This window comes from Lontra canadensis, unplaced genomic scaffold (assembly GCF_010015895.1).
Source record: "Lontra canadensis isolate GAN:19392208 unplaced genomic scaffold, GSC_riverotter_1.0 scaffold87, whole genome shotgun sequence".
In the NCBI taxonomy this organism is placed as follows: domain Eukaryota; kingdom Metazoa; phylum Chordata; class Mammalia; order Carnivora; family Mustelidae; genus Lontra; species Lontra canadensis.
Genome location: NW_022631081.1, coordinates 4,835,225 through 4,853,902, shown reverse-complemented (window position 1 = coordinate 4,853,902; position 18,678 = coordinate 4,835,225). Strand labels below are relative to the sequence as shown.

Here is an 18,678-nt window from a genome sequence, read left to right as displayed (position 1 = left end):
CTCGGGTCATGATCCCGGGGTCCTGGGATCGAGCCCCACATCAGGCTCTCTCCTCGGCGGGAAGCCTGCTTTCCCCTCTCTCTCTGCCTGCCTCTCTGCCTACTTGTAATCTCTGTCTGTCAAATAAATAAATAAAATCTTTAAAAAAAAAAAAAAAAGACCAATGCTGCAGAGGTGCCTGGGGGGCTCAGTTGGTTAAGCCTCTGCCTTCAGCTTAGGTCATGATCCCGGAGTCCTGGGATTGAGCCCCGCATCAGGCTCCCTGATCCTCAGGAAGCCTGCTGCTCCCTCTCCTTCTGCTGCTCCTCACTACTTGTGTTCTCCCTCTGTCTCTGTCAAATAAATAGATAAAATCTTTAAAAAAAAAAAAAAAGACCAATGCTGCTCTGAACATTTGGATGCAGGCTGTTGTGTGAACTTGTTTCTATTTCTCTGGGATAAATGTGCACAGGTGTGACTGCTGGGTCATGTGATCCTTGCATGTTTAGTATTGTCAGAAACTGCCGAACTATTTCCAGGGTAGCTGCGCCATTTTATGTTCCCACCAGCCATGTATAGGACAGATCCTTGCCGGCATTTGGTATCATCACTATTTTTTATTTCAGCTATTCTAATAAATGTGTAGTAATATCTCATAATGATCTTAATTTGCATTTCTCTAATAGCTAATGATAATGATCACCTTTTCTCATGTACTTATTTGCAGCCTGTATCTTCCCTTCAGTGAATTATCTGTTTGTGTTTCTTTCCCCATTTATATTTAGATTGTCTTTTTATTGTTGAGTTTTTACATTTCATTATATAATTTGCAAATATTTTCTCCCAGCCTGTACTTTGCCTTTTCATCCTTTTGATAGGGTCTTTTGCAATGCCAAAGTCTTCAAATTTTAAGTCCCAATTTATTAATGTTTTCTCTTATGGAGTGTGCTTCCCATATCTTAGACAGGTCTTAGAACTCTTCATCTAGCATTAGGTCCCAAAAGTATCCTATATTTTCTTCTAAAAGTTTTATAGTTTTACATTTAAATCCGTGCTCCATTTTGAATTAATTTTTGTATACCATTTGATGCTTAGGTTGAAGTGGTTTGTTGGTTTGTTTGTTTGTTTGTTTGTCTATGGACGTCCAAAGACTCCAGCATCAAGGTACTTTGTCAAAAAGTCAGTTTGGTGTATCTGTGTTTATTTTTGGTTATTCTGTTAAATTGATTTATAGGCCTCTGTTCCTCCACCAACACCATGTAGCCTTTATTACTCTAGCTATATAGTAAGTCTTAGCATCAGATAAAGTGATTTCTTCCACTTCATTCTTTTTCAAAACTGCTTTAGCTGTTCAAGTTCCTTTGTGTTTCTATATAAAATTTAGAGTAAGCTATAAAATATCTTGCTAAGATTTTGATTAAACATGTAGATAAATTCTGGGAAAACTGACATCTTTATTATGTTGAGTCTCTCGGTCCATGGACATGGTATGTCTCTCCATTTCTTCAGATAGTGAATTTCTTTTCATCAACATTTTGTAATTTTTAGCATACAGATCCTGTATGAAATTTGTTAGATTTATATTGAAGTATTTCATTTTGAAGAAGCAGAGTAAAAGCTTCACATTCTTTATGAAATTCAATTTATCAATTTTCTTCATTAATGGATTATGCTTTTGATGTCATATTTAAGAACTCTTTTTTTAACCTTGGGTCACAAAAGTATTCTATGTTTTCTTCTAAAGGTGTTATAGTTTTGTGTTTTATATTTTGAGTTGGCTTTTGCCAGCACAACACTATCTTCATTACAGCTTCTTTATAATGTCTTAACTTTGGATAATTACTCCAACTTTATCCCTTTTTTTCCAAAATTGTTTTAGCTATTCTAGTTCATTTGTCTTTCCATATAAATTTATAATAAGCTTGTATACATTGAAAAAAAATGTCTTGCTACAGGATTTTTATTGGAATTGCATTAAATCCATTGATCAGTTTGAAAGAACTGACATCCTTACTCTGTTGAGTCTTCTGATCCATGGTCTTTTATCTGAACTTTATAGTTTTCAATATACAGATACTATATAAGTTTTGTGATATTTATACTTAAGATTTCATGGGGGTACTTTACAAATATATTTTTTTAAATTTTGTTTTCTAAAGGCTCACTGCAGGCACATAGAAATACGATTGGTCTTTGGGACGCCTGGGTAGCTCAGTTGGTTGAGTGTCTGCCTTCAGCTCAGGTCATGGTCCTCAGGTTCTGATGGAGTACCTCGTCGGGTTCCCCACTCAGTGGAGAGTCTGCTCTCCCTCTGCCCCCCTCCCACTCATACTCACTCTCTCTCTCAAGTTGTTTTTTTTTTAAGAAATATGACTGGTCTTTGTGTGTATTGATCTTGTATCCTGTAACTTTGCTAAACTCACTTATTCTGAGAGTCAATTTCATAGGGTCTTCTACATAGTCATCATGTCATTTGCAAATAGGGATAAGTTTTTGTTTCTTCCTTTCTAATCTGAATGCCTTTGGTTTCTTTTTCTTGCGTTATTATGCTGTCTAGGACTTCCAGTATGAGGATGAATAGGAGTTGTGAGAATGGACTTCCTTGCCTTGTTGATGATACTAGGTGTCTTTCACCACTATAGTTGCTCTTAAACAAGTGGAAAAATTCCTTCACTTGGAAGAATTCCCAGTTTTCTGAACGTTTGTATTTGTTTATATATTTTTTATTTTATTTTTTTTTTAAGATTTACTTATTTGACTGAGAGAGCACAAGCAGGGGGAGCAGCAGAGGGAGAAGCAGGCTCCCCGGAGCAAGGGGCCCAATGTGGGGCTCAATGTGGGGCTCAATGTGGGCCTTGATCCCAGGACTCTGGGATTGTGACCAGAGCCAAAGGCAGATACTTAACCAACTGAACCACCCAGGCATGTCTGCTGAACGTTTTTACCATGAATGATACTGAATTTTTTTCAAGTGTTTTTTCTGCATCAATTAACATGATCATGTAGTTTTTATTTAGACCATTAATAACGGTGATTCCACTGATTGCTTTTCAAATACTGAACCTACATTGCACAGCTAGTATGAATCCCACTTGATCATGGTGTATTATTCTACTTATATATTGCTATATTCAAACTACTAATAGTTAGTTGAGGACTCTTTCATCTATGCTCATGAGAAATATTGGTCTAAAGTTTTCTCTTCTTGTACTAGCTTTGTTCTGTTTGATATCAGGGGAATGCACTGGGAAGTGTTTCTTCATTTTTTATTTTCTGGAAGAGGTTGTGTGCAAATGGTGTTATTACTCCTTCAAATGTTTGGTAGAATTCACCAATGAAATCACCTGAGCCTGAATATTTCTTCTTCTTTTCTCTCTCTTTTTTTTTTTTTTTGAAGGGTTTTAAACAAAGAATGCAATTTCTTTAATGATATAGGATTACTCAGGTTATATACTTGATCTTCGGTGCATTTTCGAGTTTATGACTTTTGAAGAATCCGTTTATTTCATCTAAGTTGTCAGAATTGTGGGTAGAGTTACTTGTAGTATTCCCGTATTATTATTTAATGTCCATGGAATTTATACTGCTAATTGCTTCTTTCATTCCTTCATTTCATTCCTGATGTGGGTACTTTGATATTTTCATTTTAGCAGGCAATTGACCTAGTTGGGTTCAAGCCACAAGTTCTGACCAACCTTCTGCTGGTGATGGTTTCATTACCAGTTCCCTTTCCAATGCCTTTGCAGTGCTACTTGAATTTCTCCCTCGTATGTGCCAGTCAGTGGCCATTGGGACCTTGAAGTTCATGTGGCTTTTAGTTCAGTTCTCCAAGTATGCAGTTTAGGATCTGATTCATGCACGTGCAGCTTGGACATGAACCTAGAAGTTCATAAACAACTTTACAGGGTCACTTTCCCAAGCTCCTCTCTGCGATATCTTGGTATTTTCCAGTTCCCAAGGGCTCCTTCTTTCTGTCCTCTGGTCCAAGACTGGGGCTTTATTTATTCATCTCCACTGCCCATTTCCCATCATTACACACACATCTGGGGCCAAGTGGGTGGGAAGAGAAAGAAAATAATGCAACAGGCGTTCTCACTCACCCTCTTGGGACCACAGCTCTTTCTCCTGGAGGGGAGGGTTTCCCTCAAAGCTTTAAGCACCTGCAGCCCCTCACGGCTACTATCATTGACAGGAGAACTTCCTGCTCCTTGGGCCTGAACAAGAAGGCTTGTCCTGGAGCTCTCTCTGCCTGCTCTCTCATGGGTCTCCCCCAAGTCCAGACTGGAATGAAAGAAGTTGTAAACTTACCACCTGTTCATTGTTACTTCAGATTATGGTCTTCTCCACTCTACTTGTGGCTATTTAATTTCCAGGATGCTTACATAGCTGCCCCATGTGTTCTGTGTAGGTTTTCTAGATGCACAAAGTGAAGTGCTCTCACTTCATCCTCCCGAGGACTAGAATCAAGCTGAATTGCCATTTAGAAGATTCACTCTGGCTGTTGAGGAGTCTCTAATGGAAGACTTTGGAGTCCTGAATCTGGGAGGCCATACAGATGAAGGGCAACAGGCAGACCCAAGACTGCTCAGGGCTGGGACTCACAGGATTGCATGACAGCTGAACGTGAGAGGTGAAGGAGGGCAGGACACTTGGGTTTACAACTGGTCCCACTTCTGCATCTGGAAGGTCACCTAAGACTATGACGAGGGTGATTTTGAGGCAGTGGGCAGTGGGTCAGGAGGAACAGGGGAGACAGGAAACAGGAGAATAGCAGTGGAACCAGGTCCCACTGGAGTCACACAGGGGTGGATGCCCAGAGGTGGCTAAGTGGCTAAGTCAGAAGGTTGAGTGGTCCAGAAGGTTGAGTTTGTTGTTCTATGGAATGAGAAGGAGGCAAGGTGCTTTGCTGGGGTAGTGAGGGTATGTAGAGTGGCAAGGACTTCAAGAGCCACTGGAAGATGGGAAAGTAAGCTGTCAGGGGACCCACAATTGGGGGACAGACACTGATAAAGGCCCAGCAGAAGCCCTAGGTTTGAGGGTGTACTGATCTATGTGGTTGAGAGAGGTTGCCCCCAGAACTTGGCTGTGTCATACGTACCCTGGCTCAGTGAAGAGGCCCTACCTCCTGCCTGAAGGCAGAATGTGCAGAACTGAAGGGTCATTACCAGAAGAGCGACAGCCTCCCTACTGTCAACTGAGCAGCCATCACACTCCAGTTGCTGAGCTGAGCTGTTTGTAATATGATTTAATTTATTCCTCTCGACAACCTTAAGAGGTCTTTATCAATAAACACACTTTCAGGGTAAGGAAACAGAGGCACAGAGTGGTCAAGCGACTTAGCTGAAGTAACCCAGCTAGTGAGTGGCACAGCTGGGATTCAAGCCCAGGGCTGTCTGGTTCCCAGGCTGTCCCATGGGTTGGTGGAGGACGTGTGGGTGTGGGAAGCTGGACAATCAGGCGAGGGAGGAAGACGCCTCTCAGTAGCGACTGGGGGACAGATACTGGCCCAGTCAAGCAAGGGAGAATAAGAAAAGGGAAGGCAGCTGCTAGAGGAGGAGCCAGAAGTCTAGAAGTATACTGAGAGGGTAGCTGCTATGGCAGCCAAAAAGGGGTCAGACTCTGACTTCAAATTACTGAACCAGAGCCCCAGGGTCCAGAGGGAGCTCTGTGGGGAAGGCAGACGGGATCTGTGATACCAAGGCATAGCTGAAGACGCAAGGGTGTGCCAACCAGAGGACAAGACCCTGGAACTTGAGGACAAGCTCCACAGCTGAGGGCCCTGGTGAACCTGAGGGCTGAGATGATGGTAAGCAATCCCAGCAGGGGCACCAAGATGCCAAGATTTGGATGAATGAGCGGGGAGGAGGCAAATGCTGGAGGTGGGCATGACCCTGGCCTGGTCACTTGCCCCTCTCCGGGGACTACCTAGATGTAAATTCATTCTCCTGATTGTGTTCTTCTCCCCAAAGGTACCACATTCTGACGATGCCACAGGGACCTTTTTAAAAAGACAAGTGAGGGGCACCTCGGTGGCTCAGCCTCTGGGCGTCTGCCTTCTGCTCAGGTCATGCTCCTGACCAGGGTCCTGGGATCGACTCGCGCATCGGGCTCCCTGCTCTGCGGGAAATTTGCTTCTCCCTCTCCCACTCCCTTGTTTGTTTTCCTTCTCTCACTGTGTCTCTCTCTGTCAAATAAAGAAATAAAATCTAAATTAATTAATTAATTAAATAAATAAAAAGACAAGCGAGTGAGTAAAGGCAGACATGCAAGCCGCCCCAGCACGCACAGCACAACCTCAGAAGGGCTTTCATCCAGCCACCAGATGGCAGCTGCAGACATCAGATAAAGCCTTCCATTGTCAAACGAGGCCCACATTTCAGAAGCTGCTGAAAGAGTAAGTCATCCAGTCCCAGGGCCACTTGTCTCCTGATCAGAATATCAGAAGACTCCATGTACTTCCTCACACAGATTCGTCTAATAACACAAGAGGAAAATCTTGTAAATCTGAGATGAAGGAAAGACTGTCCTGAAAGGCTGGTGGGCTCTGCTCTTTCTGGTGACATGAGTCCCTGCCCATCTCCAACTCCGCTGGAAGTTCCCCTGATGAGCTTCCCCAGACTTCACCTGAGGCCCCAGTGACCAGCCTCCTAGAGCTCTGCGCTCTGGCTGTTCTCGGGCTCCCCGCTCCTGGCACACTGCCTGGAGCAGAAAGCATGACCATTCAGTGGCTGTGTTTACACAGGTGTAGACGTTGTCTCCAGTGTTCCACGGCAGCTGGGCAGAGGCCCACGAGAGGACACAAGCAGGATGATCACAGCTTGGATTTGGCAGGTCGGTTGTGCTAAAAGGTCAAGAAGCCAAGAAGGGCCTGGCAAGGTAGGCGCCACACAGGAGACCCATGGGGAAGGTTGCACAGTGGGAGGCTGGATGGACAGAAAAAAACAGAGGACAAGGGCCTTCAGGAGCTTGAAGACAGATGTGGGGACGATCAGTGATGGGGGGAACAAGACGTGGTTAGCAATGGCAATACGTCAGTGGAAGACTTCCTAGAGGTGGGAAGCGACAGAGGGGACAGCCTTAGGAGATGAACAAAGACGATGCCAGAACTTGCTCTGGGCTGGACAGGTCATCTAGACCCTCCCCTCCTCCAGTGAAGTGGCAGGTCAGAGGTGAGCAGCGGGAGCCCTGCAGAACAGCTCCAGGTAAAAGAGTCAGCCATACCTGGGGCCGGTGAGCACCAGAGTCAGGCTTCCATGAGGGAGGCTGAAAGAGAGCTTCCAAGAAAGAACTAAGGACAGGGGAAGGGGAGCAGGTCAGGGTGTGAGTGAGGAGCAGGGGGAGAAGTCTAGGGAGGGAGGAGCCACGTGGCCTAGAGTCCACGAGGGGCAGGGGTCAAAGTACACCATCATGGTGGACCCGACATCCATTCCTGCTGTTGCTCTCAGTTCCAGTGAGAATGTTCTTGAATGGCCCTGTCCCATAATCCCTCCTTCCACTGTTCTGTTGTGGAAGGCCCCTCAACCTGCCCCGTCTGATGGGGGTGCTCAGCCTGCCCCCCCCATCCCATGTCCTCTGCCCCCTCCTTGTAGGAGTACTGGCCTGAGGTGGGTGGCTGCTGGGTCCACCGCCAGGTCCCTTTTCCCACATTGGGTTCTGGGTAGGTGTCCCTGTGTCCTTGCCCTCAAGGACACCTCAGGCGTAGTTCATCTCTTCCTCCGAAGGGTCAGGGGCACCGAGCAGCCTACTCTCAATCCTCACCAGAGAGCTCCTCCAAGGCTGAGTCCAGGCCTGGGCCTGTTCATCTCTGAGTTCCCCACACACGGCTCAGTCCCCGGGACACAGAAGGATACGAATCAAGAGCCCTTGGTGACAAATGCATGCACTTTACTCTTTTAAGGAATATTTCGGCTTCAAGCAACCTCACATTGCTGGACTGCTTGCTTGCTTTCACAGACAGAAAAGGAGCTTGGTGTCAACAATAAAAAGCACCATAAACAGAGGGAGCATTAACTGAACAAACAACATCTAGGGAGTCTGAGCTCCCGTTGTGTACTTGGAGAAGCCCGACCAATTTTTGGCTGAAGTCCATTTTCTTAGTGATTATTTACAAAAAGGTTAAAAGAAAAATCTTTTTTCCCCCACGTAGTGGAAAGAAAGAGTCGACAACTATGTCAGTGTCATTTTTGTAAGGGCTCTGTGGTTCTGATCTCTCGAGGCCTGTTCAACATGACATAATAATTCAGTGTAATGAATAAGGATAAGTAAACTCAAACAAGGAACCCCAAACACATAGGCAGGAGGAAATCTGGGGGTCTTCACTAAGCAAAACGGGGAAAACAATTGACTGGAGAAAAGATCATTGGGTTATAGGGATTTGACAGTGGTGCCTCACTGCTTTCAAATCCTTATAATTTGAAATAATGTGTAAGCAATTCCCTTCCCTTTGAAGGGGTGCAGGCAAATTACCCCTTCCCGGGGATGAGCCCAATGGCAGCTGTTAAGCAAACCCCTTCTCAAAGGGGTCGAAATAACTAAAGTCCTTAAACCATTAGATACAAGGTCCTTGGGCCAAAAGTAGGTCCTTCTGCTGTGTGGGGGCTTCTGCTGCTGACTGAAGGGGCTTGGGCCTCCTAGGACAGGCAGAGGGATTCTGTGCTCTGGCTGCTGAACCAGTCAGCCCTTCTGGCTACTGTCCTCCCTCCAGGAGCCCTGTGCCTCCAGCCACATGGAGGCCCTAGCTCCAGATCTTGCCAAGGCCACCCCTACCAGATTGATCCCTAACCTCCCCTTGGGGACTGCTGGGCTGAGGGAGGACGCAGCCAGAATGCACACAGCGTCCCCAGCCACAGAGAACCCCCAGGATCCTTGAATACATCCGTCCCTTTGCTCTAGCCATTCCCATCCCCACCGCCTGGACAGTCTTTCTTCTTCCCTGCACCCCCCACATCTATCTCCATATTTCAAACCCTTCCTGTCCCTCAAAAACCCACCTCAGCTCTCAGCTCCTATAAGTAGCCTTCCCTGACGTTGTTCCCCTCTCCCACCCACCCCAGCGGTGACAGCCTCCCACTTTACACTGCGCTAATTCACCTGCAAATCTCTCTAACCTCCGTGGGAACTGTCATGCCTTGTTCGTGAAGTTTGAGTTCATGTAGGACTATGCCATTTGAATGACGTTTGTTCCCTCTGAAAGGTTAATACACAAGAGCACATACTGTGCAGAGGTCTACTGGGGGTGATTTTTTAATCTAATAAAAAACTACTGTGGCTTGGAGAGAGGTGGTTCCTTCTTTTGGCCATTTCAGATAATGAGCAAGTTAAGGCCACAAATATAAAACTGGAAAGCTCAAAAGGCCAAGTTTCAGGTGTCCAAGGGGCAAGAGAGCAGGGACAGACACGGGCTGCTGAGGGCTGGGCTCCAAGAATGTGTCCAGGTCCTGGGCTTGGCAGAAGGCCCACAGCTGGGGCAGAGCCACTGTCCCAGCACCCAGAGTCCTGGTTGACACAGAACCTCCCCCAAGATGACCGTGACTCGTCCCTCTCCACCCACCAGTGGCATGTCCCTAGCCGAGGGGAGAGCAGCTCCCAGCTCCCAGGGATGCAGCCCTCTGCCACTGCTGTGCTGCATTTCAGGGAAATACGTGTCGGTGGAGGTAGGTCGTTTTAAGAGTGGAAGCATTTCTTCCCTTCATTGTTCAAACACCCTGGGTGCTTGACCTTCTGTGGATGATTCTGTCCTATCATCTGCTATGAGCTGTGGGCAGGATGATTTATGAGGGCTGGGCCGCACTCCCTGACCACAGTGCTGGGATGAATGGAATTGGTCGCCCACAGCACTACACACTTCCCATATATTATCCTGTAATGCTCCTGGTTCCTGAGCAGGGGTGCTGAAGATGAGGAATCTGGAGCTTGAGAAATATCCACTCATTCGACTGAGGCCCCAGAGCTGTCTGGAGCTCAGTGAGAAGCCTCACTAACCATCCATTTTGTAGGTAAAGAGACAGAGATCCCAAGAGACACAGTGACTTGTCGAAGGTCAGAACTGACCCTCTTCGGCTCAGCACCTAGCCCATAGTAACACAGAACATTCTACCAATTTGGAAAGTAAATGGCAAAAGAAACACAGTTAGCTCAGAAGGACAACCATAGATTCTTGAAGGACCCTTGCAAGGGACCTCCACCCCCAACCCAGCTCTCTGCTGGAACCTTCCATCAGGTCCCTACCATCTCCCTCCCTTTTGGAGTATGCTGGTTTGTTTCTTAGCCTCAGAAGAAATCAGTCTCATCTTTTTCATTGCTGGTTCTGCTGTGTCTCCCAATGCCACAAAAAAAAGAAGAAAAGCCCAAAACATAAAAAACAGATCTGCATTCTCATTCACATGCTCTGACCCTTCAAACTTTCAATATGAGCCGGCTCTGCCTGGTCTTCCTTTCTCCACATTAAATGTCATGAGTTCCCTCATCTGCTCCAGTGGTGACAGACACAGAGAAACCACGACACCCCAAGCCTCCTCTCCAAGGACAATTCAAAGCATGGACAAGGGTGTCCTGGTGGCTGTGCACGCTAACCCCACAACAAACCCTCACTATACTGACCCCAATGCCAAGTCTAGGGCTGGGCCCAGAGGTCACCATGGAAATAAGACAACACAGGATCTCTCTGCCCTGGAGGAACTAAGGTTTTATGAAAGAGATGGCAGTAAGTAACTAAATAAGCCAGTCCGCTAATGAGGGCTGATCACAGGGAAGAAAATAAGGATGCTACCATGGAGCTGTTTTAAGAGAAGCACCAGACAAGCCAAGAGTAGGAGCAGATGTGTTCTAGGCAGAGAGGAGATGCCAGCAAGTACAAAGGTCCTGAGGCAGAAACTGAAGATGGTGAGCAGGGAGAGAGTGAGGGAAGAAGGCCATAGATTGTCATGCAAGTTAAGGAACTTGGATTTTACCCTGAGAGCACTGGCGAGCCACCTGAGATGGTGTGTGTGTGTGTCTGTGTGTGTGTGTGTGTGTGTGAGTGTGTGTGTGTTTTTAAATACTCATAAAATTTAACATGTTAACCATTTTAAGTGTATAATTCAGTGCTATTCAGTACATTCACAATGCACAACCATCATCTCTACCTCCCCAACACTTTTGTGACCCAAAAAGAAACCCTGTACCCACTAAGCAGACACTTCTCATCCTCTCTCCCCCCAACTCCTGGCAACCACTCCTTTGCTTTCAGTCTCTCTGGATTTGCCTAGTCTGGACATTTCATATACATAGAATCATATAACATGTGGCCTTCTGTATCTGGCCTCTTTTACGAAATGTGTTTTCAAGGTTCATCCATGGAAGAACATGTATCAGTACTTCATTCCTTTTTGTTGCTCAGTAATATTCCATTGTGTGGCTGTACCACATCCATTCATCCATTCGTCTCATGGTGGACATTAGGGCTGGGTTCACCTTTTGGCTCCTGTGGATAATGGATGCTATGAACATTCCCGTACAAGTTTTTTTTGAACACCTGCTTTCAATTCTTTGGGGTGTATACCCCAGAGTGGATTTGCTAGGGTCCTCTGAGTGATTATATGTTTAACTTAGTGAGAAAGCCCTAAAACATTTTCCATGCAGCTGCACCATTTTACCTTCCTACTGACAATGTTTGCGGATTCTAATCTTCCACATCCCTATCAACACTTACTTTCTTTTGTTGTCGTATCGTGATTTTTGTTTTGATAGTCACCATCCTAATGGGTATGAAGTGGTGTCTTGTGGTTCTGACTGTCATTTTCTTAACGACTAACAATGCTGATTATCTTTTCACATGTTTATTAGCCATTCAGATATCTTATTTGAAGAAATACCTATTCAAATACTCTATCCATTTATTTCCTGGATTCTAAACTCATCTAAAACTTGTCTTGCAAATATTCTCTCCCATTCTGAGGATTGTCTTTTCTCTTTCTTGGTAAGTGTCCTTAGATGCGCAAAAGTTTAAAATTTTGATAAAGTCTAATTCATGTATTTTTTGTCTTTGGCTGCTTGTGCTTTTGGTGTCATATCTAAAACACCATTGCCAAACTCAAGGTCATCAATTTTTACTTCTTTTTTTTTTCTTAGAGCATTATGGTTTTAACTCTTACATTTAGGGCTTTGATGCATTTGACTTTTAAAAAAATATTTTATCTATTTGACAGAGAGATCACAAGCAGGCAGAGAGGCAGGCAGAGAGGGGGAGGAAGCAGGCTCTCTGCTGAGCAGAGAGCAGAGAGCTTGTTTTTCTATTCTCTATTTCATTTATCTCATTTATCTCTCTGCTGAGCAGAGAGCCTGATGTGGGGCTCGATCCCAGGACCCCAGGATCATGACCTGAGCTGAAGGCAGAGGCTTAACCCACTGAGCCACCCAGGTGCCCCTCTTTGATGCATTTGAATAAGTTTTTGTATATGGTGTCAGGTAGAGGTCCAACTTCATTATTTTACATGTGGACACCCAGTCTTCTCAGCATCTTTTGTGGAAGAGACTATCCTTTCCCTATTGAATGACATTGGTACCCTTGCTGAAAATCCATTGCCATATTTCTAGACTCTCAATTTTATTTCATTGATCTTCAAGTCTATCCTTAGGTCAGTACCACACTGTTTTGACTGTTGTAGTTTTTTCCTTAAAGATTTATTTATTTTTTTTTAGAGAGCGAGCATGCTGAGGGAGGGGGCAGAGGGAAAGGGAGAGAGAAACTCAAGCAGAATCTGTGCTGAGTGTGGAGCCTGATGTGGGGCTCAATCTCACTATTCTGAGATCTTGTGATGCTGAGATGACCACCGGAGCCAAAACCAAGAGTTGGATGCTTAACTGACTGTGCCACCCAGGTGCCCCTTTTGATTGTTGTAGCTTTATAGTAAGTTTTGAATTGGAAAGAGTTCTCTAACTTTGCCTTCTTTTTCAAGATTGTTTTGGCTATTTTAGGTTCTCTGGGATGGTTTTTTCTACTTCCAAGAAAAAAGGCCGTTGGAATTTTGATATGGATTTTACTGAATCTATACATTGCTTTGGGCAGTACTGCCATCTTAATAATATTAAGTCTTCCAATTCACGAACATGTCATTCCATTTATTTAGGTCTTCTTTAATTTCTTCTTCAATTTTTTTTATTTAGTTTTCAGTGAACATCTCATCTTTTTGGTTAAATTTATTCCTCAGTATTTTATGATCTGTAAGTTCATTGATCTGGTGCCTTACAGCTGAATTTGTGTATTAGCTTTAATAGTTGTGTGTGTGTGTGTATTCTTGGGGATTTTCTATATATAGAACTGTGTCATCTGCTAATAGGAAGTTTTACTGCTTCCTTTCCAATTTTTCTTTTTATTTCCTTTTCTTGTCTAGAACTTCTAGTACAATGGAGAAGAGCCATGGTGAAAATAGGTATCCTTGTCTTGTTCCTGATCTTAGGGGAAAACATTCAGTTTTTTACCATTGAATATGATGTTAGTTGTGGGTTTTTCATACATGCTCTTTATCATGTTCAGGAAGTTACCTCCTAGTCTGACTTTGCTGATGTTTTTATCATGAAAGGGTGTTGGATTTTGTCAAATCCTTTTTCTGCAACAGTTGAGATGATCATGTGAGGGTTTTCTTCCTTCAGTCAATGTAATGTATTGTACTGATTGGTTTCTTACATTGAACTGCCCTTGCATTCCTGGAATAAATCCCACTTGGACATGGTGTATAATCCTTTTGATATGCTGTTGGATTTTGTTTGCTCATATTGTGTTGAGGAGTTTTACATCTATTATTCATAAGGGGTAATGGTTTATCGTTTTCTTCTCTTGTGATGTCTTTGTTTGGCTTTGGTATAGGGCCAGGCTCACAGAGTAAGTTAGAAAGTGTTTCCCTCCTCTTCATTTTTTGGAAGTTTGAGAAGTATTGGTATTAATTCTTCTTTAAATGTTTAGTAGAATTCACCAATGAAACCATCTGGTCCTGGATTTTTCTTTGTTGGAAAATTTTTGAGGACTGATTCAATCTCTTTACTTACTATTTTCTATTTCTTCTTTAGTCGGTTTTGGTAACCTGTGTGTTTTTAAGAATTTGTCCATTTCATCTACTTTGTCTAATTTGTTGGCATACAATTGCTCATAGTATTGTTTTGTAATCCTTCTGTTTCTGTGAGGTCAGTATGTCCTTATAATGAAAATGTCCTCATTTTCATTTCTGATTTTAGTAATTTGAGTTTTTTCTCTTTTTTTCCTAATCAGTCTAGTGAAAGGTATGCAAATTTTGCTGATTGTTTCAAAAACCAACTTTCGGGGGAACCCTCCTAAACTGTTGGTGGGAATGCAAGCTGGTGCAGCCACTCTGGAAAAGAGCATGGAGGTTCCTCAAAAAGTTGAAAATAGAGCTACCCTACGACCCAGCAATCACACTACTGGGTATTTACCCTAAAGACACAAATGCAGTGATTTGAAGGGGCATGTGCACCCGAATGTTTATAGCAGCAATGTCCACAATAGCCAAACTACGGAAAGAACCTAGATGTCCATCAACAGATGAATGGATAAAGAAGATGTGATATATACATACAATGGAATACTATGCAGCCATGAAAAGAAATGAAATCTTGCATTTGCAGCAACGTGGATGGAACTACAGGGTATTATGCTGAGTGAAATAAGTCAATCAGAGAAAGACAGTTATATGATCTCCCTGATATGAGGAATTTTAGAGGCAATGTGGGGGTTGTTGGGTTAGGGAAGGAAAAAATGAAACAAGATGGGATCAGGAGGGAAACACACCATAAGAGACTCTTAATCTCACAAAACAAACTGAGGGTTGCTGGGGGGAGGGGTAGGGAGAGGGTGGTTGGGTTATGGACTTTGGGGAGCATATGTGCTATGGTGAGTGCTGTGAAATGTGTTAAATTGGCAATTCACAGACCTTCACCCCTGGGGCTAATAATATATTATATGTTAATAAAAAATTAAAAAAAACAACTTTTGGTTTCACTGATTTTTCTCTACTGTTTTTCTGTTCTCTATTTCATTTATCTCAACTCTGATATTTATTTCCTTCCTTCTCCTAGCTTTGGCTTAGTTTGTTCTTAATCCAGTTCCTTTAGATGGAAGGTTTGGTTATTGATTTGAGATTTTCTGTCTTTTTAAAATGTGTATTTGAGTGCTCACTTCGGCAGCACATACACTAAAATGTATATTTGATAGCTATAAATTTCCCTCTGAGCACTGCTTTTGCTGTATCCCCTAAAATTTTGGTATGTTGTTTTTTCATTTTCATTCATCTCTACGTGTTTTCTAATTTCCCTTGTGATTTCATCTTTGAGTCATGTTGTTCAAGAGAGTTTTGTTTAATTTCTACATATTTGTGAATTTTCTCGTGTTTCTTCTGTAATTCATCTCTAGCTTCATTTCACTATAGTTTGAAAAGACACTTCTATGATTTCAATCTTCTTAAATCTATTGAGACTTGTTCTGTGGCCTGACATTTAGTGTATTGTGGAGAATTTTTTGCATGCACTTGAGAAGAACGTATGTCTTCTGCTTTGTTGGGTGAGTGTTCTGTGCATGTCTGTTAAGTCTAGCTGGTTTGTAGCATCCAAGAGTTGTAAGCAGTACAGTTATATGATTAAATTCCTATTTTTTAATATGTCATTCTGCCTGCGGTTTGGAGAACTGACTGGAGAGGAAGAGATTGTTACCCACCTCCAGGTGAGAAGGGATGGTGCCTGGACTTGGGGGTGGCAGAAAAGCTAGAGAGTAGCAGATGTTTTCAAGCAAGTAGAGGCAGGAAGTAGGCTTCCTGCTAGATGAGAGATGGTCCACAGTCTAAAAGGAATAGATGGGTCCTGGGATGACCTGCAGGGAATCTACCTGGAGTGCCCTTGACCTAGCTTGGTCACTACCAGCCAGAGTCAAGGAGAACCACACCAGACTGCCTTCCCTCCTTCAGGATTACCTGAAACTGACTCCATGTGAAAATCACAACTCTCCAACATCAGCCTGAGAATGGTGGGAGAAGGGTGTTGCCTTGCAGAGAATGCTACCACAAGACTTATTTTTTAGGAAATAACCAACCTTTCTATAAAAAGCACGGTACCTTCCTGAAGACTTCTCCTTCACATACATTAGTTCATTTATGTTTCAAAATACCCAAAGGAGAGGAATCCTACCATTTCTCATCAATATATAGCAAGTGCTATCTTAAACTGTACCTGAATATTTGTCCTTTGTCCTTAGCTGGGAGACTAACCCCTGGGGAACAAAAGACATATACTGTGTTGCCAGCCCCTGACTATGCCAAGGGGTATGAAATTAAGGAAGGTGAGCCTGAGGTAACTCCCTCTGGGATCCCAACCTCTCCTAGAAGAAGTCCAGGCTTAGCAATTTCTAACACTCCCAGCTGAGTTAACAAGCAGTCACCACAGTGGCTTTCCAAAGACCTCCGAACAGAAAGCATGAGTGCTACTTGGGGTCTCAGCATAGCCTTTGCCTAAGATGGCACCAACATCCTCCTTCACTGGGAAATGGCGTGGTACCCGGGGGACCCCTTACCAAGCTCAGCATCACTGTTGACACACCAGAGTCACATGAATGCTGACCCCAAGGAACAGTCACTGGGGGCCTGGGGGGGTGGAGGGTGGAATCCATGCTCCAAATGTGTGAGACCAAAAGAGAAGATCAGACTCATGTTCAATGACATTCCATGTGCACTGGGAAGCTAGTACTGGGAGAGACCCCACCACAACAAGCCTAGGGATGGGGCATGGTGACTGATAACACAGCCCCTCTCACCCTGCTTTATGCTAGAGCTCCTTCCCCATGACTCACTGTCTCCCTAACCAGCCTGTGTGATAGAACAGAGGCTGTGACTCGTTCTCACCTGGAGCCCTGCCTCCCTAAAAGAAGCCCATACACATCTAAGGAAACACACACAATTTTGCATTAACTTCAGAAGAATCACAGCTTCCCAATCTCTCCTTGTTGTGTGTGTAGACCTGGTTTTCACTCATCTGAAACATGAGCTATCACTCTTGGTGGACAAGGCTGTGGAAAGCAGAAGTTCCCGCATCTGCTCCTGGGATCTGATAGCACAACCCCTATGGAAGGCAGCTTGACAATCTCTCAGAATTACAAAGACACACTCGTGTTGGCCCGGCAACCCCACCCCCTGGAACGGATACTTCATTTATCTTTTTGCAAATGTGAAATGGAAATGCAAGGTTACTCACTGCAGCACAGTGTGTCATAATAAGATAAACAACTTAAGTGTTCAGCAACAGGCTTTGGATTCAGTAAACTATGATACATCCGTGTAACCAAGGGCTAGAGTATTGTAAAAACGAGGAGGAAGCTTCTTATGTGCTGATAGGGGAAAAAAATTCCAAGATCTATTGCTAAATGGAAAGAAAGCAAGGTGGAAGACTGCATTTAGTTTAAAATAAGAACCAATTTGGGGGCATGTGGGTGGCTCGGTTAAATGACTGCCTTCGGCTCAGGTCATGATCCTGGATCCCAGGATCGAGTCCCACATCGGGCTCCCTGCTCTCATGCTCTCTCTCTCTCATTATTTCTCTCTCTCAAATAAATAAAATCTTTAAAAAAAATAAAATAAAATAAGTACCAATTTTAATATATACGTAAAAGACACAAGATAGCTCTGGTTGCCTCCCGGGGGGATCACAGGGTGGGAGGTCAAGGGCAGGCTTTATTGCATAGACTTTTGCAACTGTTGACTTATGAATCAGATAAAGACACTGCATATGAAGAAAGTGACCACATGAAAGTAAACACTTACATGTCTTGCTCCGGATATCTGCGCTGGCCTTCCACCCAAGCACAGGCAGCAGCTCTGGCTAAACGGTATTTCAATCTCTGTAACGGGCCTGAGGAAAAGTCTGGCCCCAGACCCAGGTGCACGATCCCGCAATCCCACCCCTGCTCTGCCTCTGGCTCTCACACACCACAGCATCTGAAGGGTCTGCTCAAGTCCAGGAACCAGACTTGTCCAAAGAAAGACACACACAGCCCTGCTCACCACAAATATTTCTGTCCCAAGAACCGCCAGCCAACCTTGACCACCTGAGCCTCTCCTTGCTGAAGATACGTGGAGCTAAAGGGGAAGGGTGAACGCATAACTCCGCCTTCCAGGGTTGGTCTGGACTGGCCTGAGTCTCCTGGTCACCACCCCCCCCAAACACTTTTAATGTCCACTTCTCTCCAGACCCACGGCCCTGCGTGTACACCCGCTCACCAAGTGCTCACTACCTGAGTGGCTGCTCATCATGCGGACAGCCTTGGCCTTGGCCAGTTCCAGGGCGGTGATCCACTGCTGCCGCTCTACCTCCGAGCTGGCCTTGAGGTGGTAGGTCCTTGCCCCACTGGTCAGCACGATACCGCAAGAGTCCTCCGTGTCAAAGTGCGCGGTGGACAGGTTGATGGTGCCGCGGCAGGTGTGAGCCATTTCCCCCTGATTTCTGTAGGATGCAAGAGAAGGAATGGAGTGAGGCTCCCAAACTAAATAGCTCTAGACTGAAGAAAGCCTCAGGGCAAATCCTCAGAATCTCAGACCTTTGGCACTGGGGGAGACCCTGGAGTCGGAGCTGGATGGGACTGACTGGAAGAGGCTCGGCTGGGTGGAGATGGCAGAGGGAGGAAAGGTCTGCATCAGGGCCAACTGCAGGGGACGCCTGCGGTGCGCTGAG

General features: G+C 44.6%; 1 protein-coding gene across 3 annotated transcripts in view; it reads right to left on the bottom strand.

Annotated features, from left to right (window-relative positions):
- Positions 1-18,678, bottom strand: part of OSBP2 (oxysterol binding protein 2) — a 158,199-nt gene that overhangs the window by 107,661 nt on the left and 31,860 nt on the right. For all 3 annotated transcript variants that reach the window (XM_032883432.1, XM_032883433.1, XM_032883434.1), the window contains exon 2: positions 18,242-18,450. In XM_032883432.1, coding sequence (XP_032739323.1) covers positions 18,242-18,450 — 209 coding nt within the window. The remainder of the gene's footprint in view (positions 1-18,241; positions 18,451-18,678) is intronic.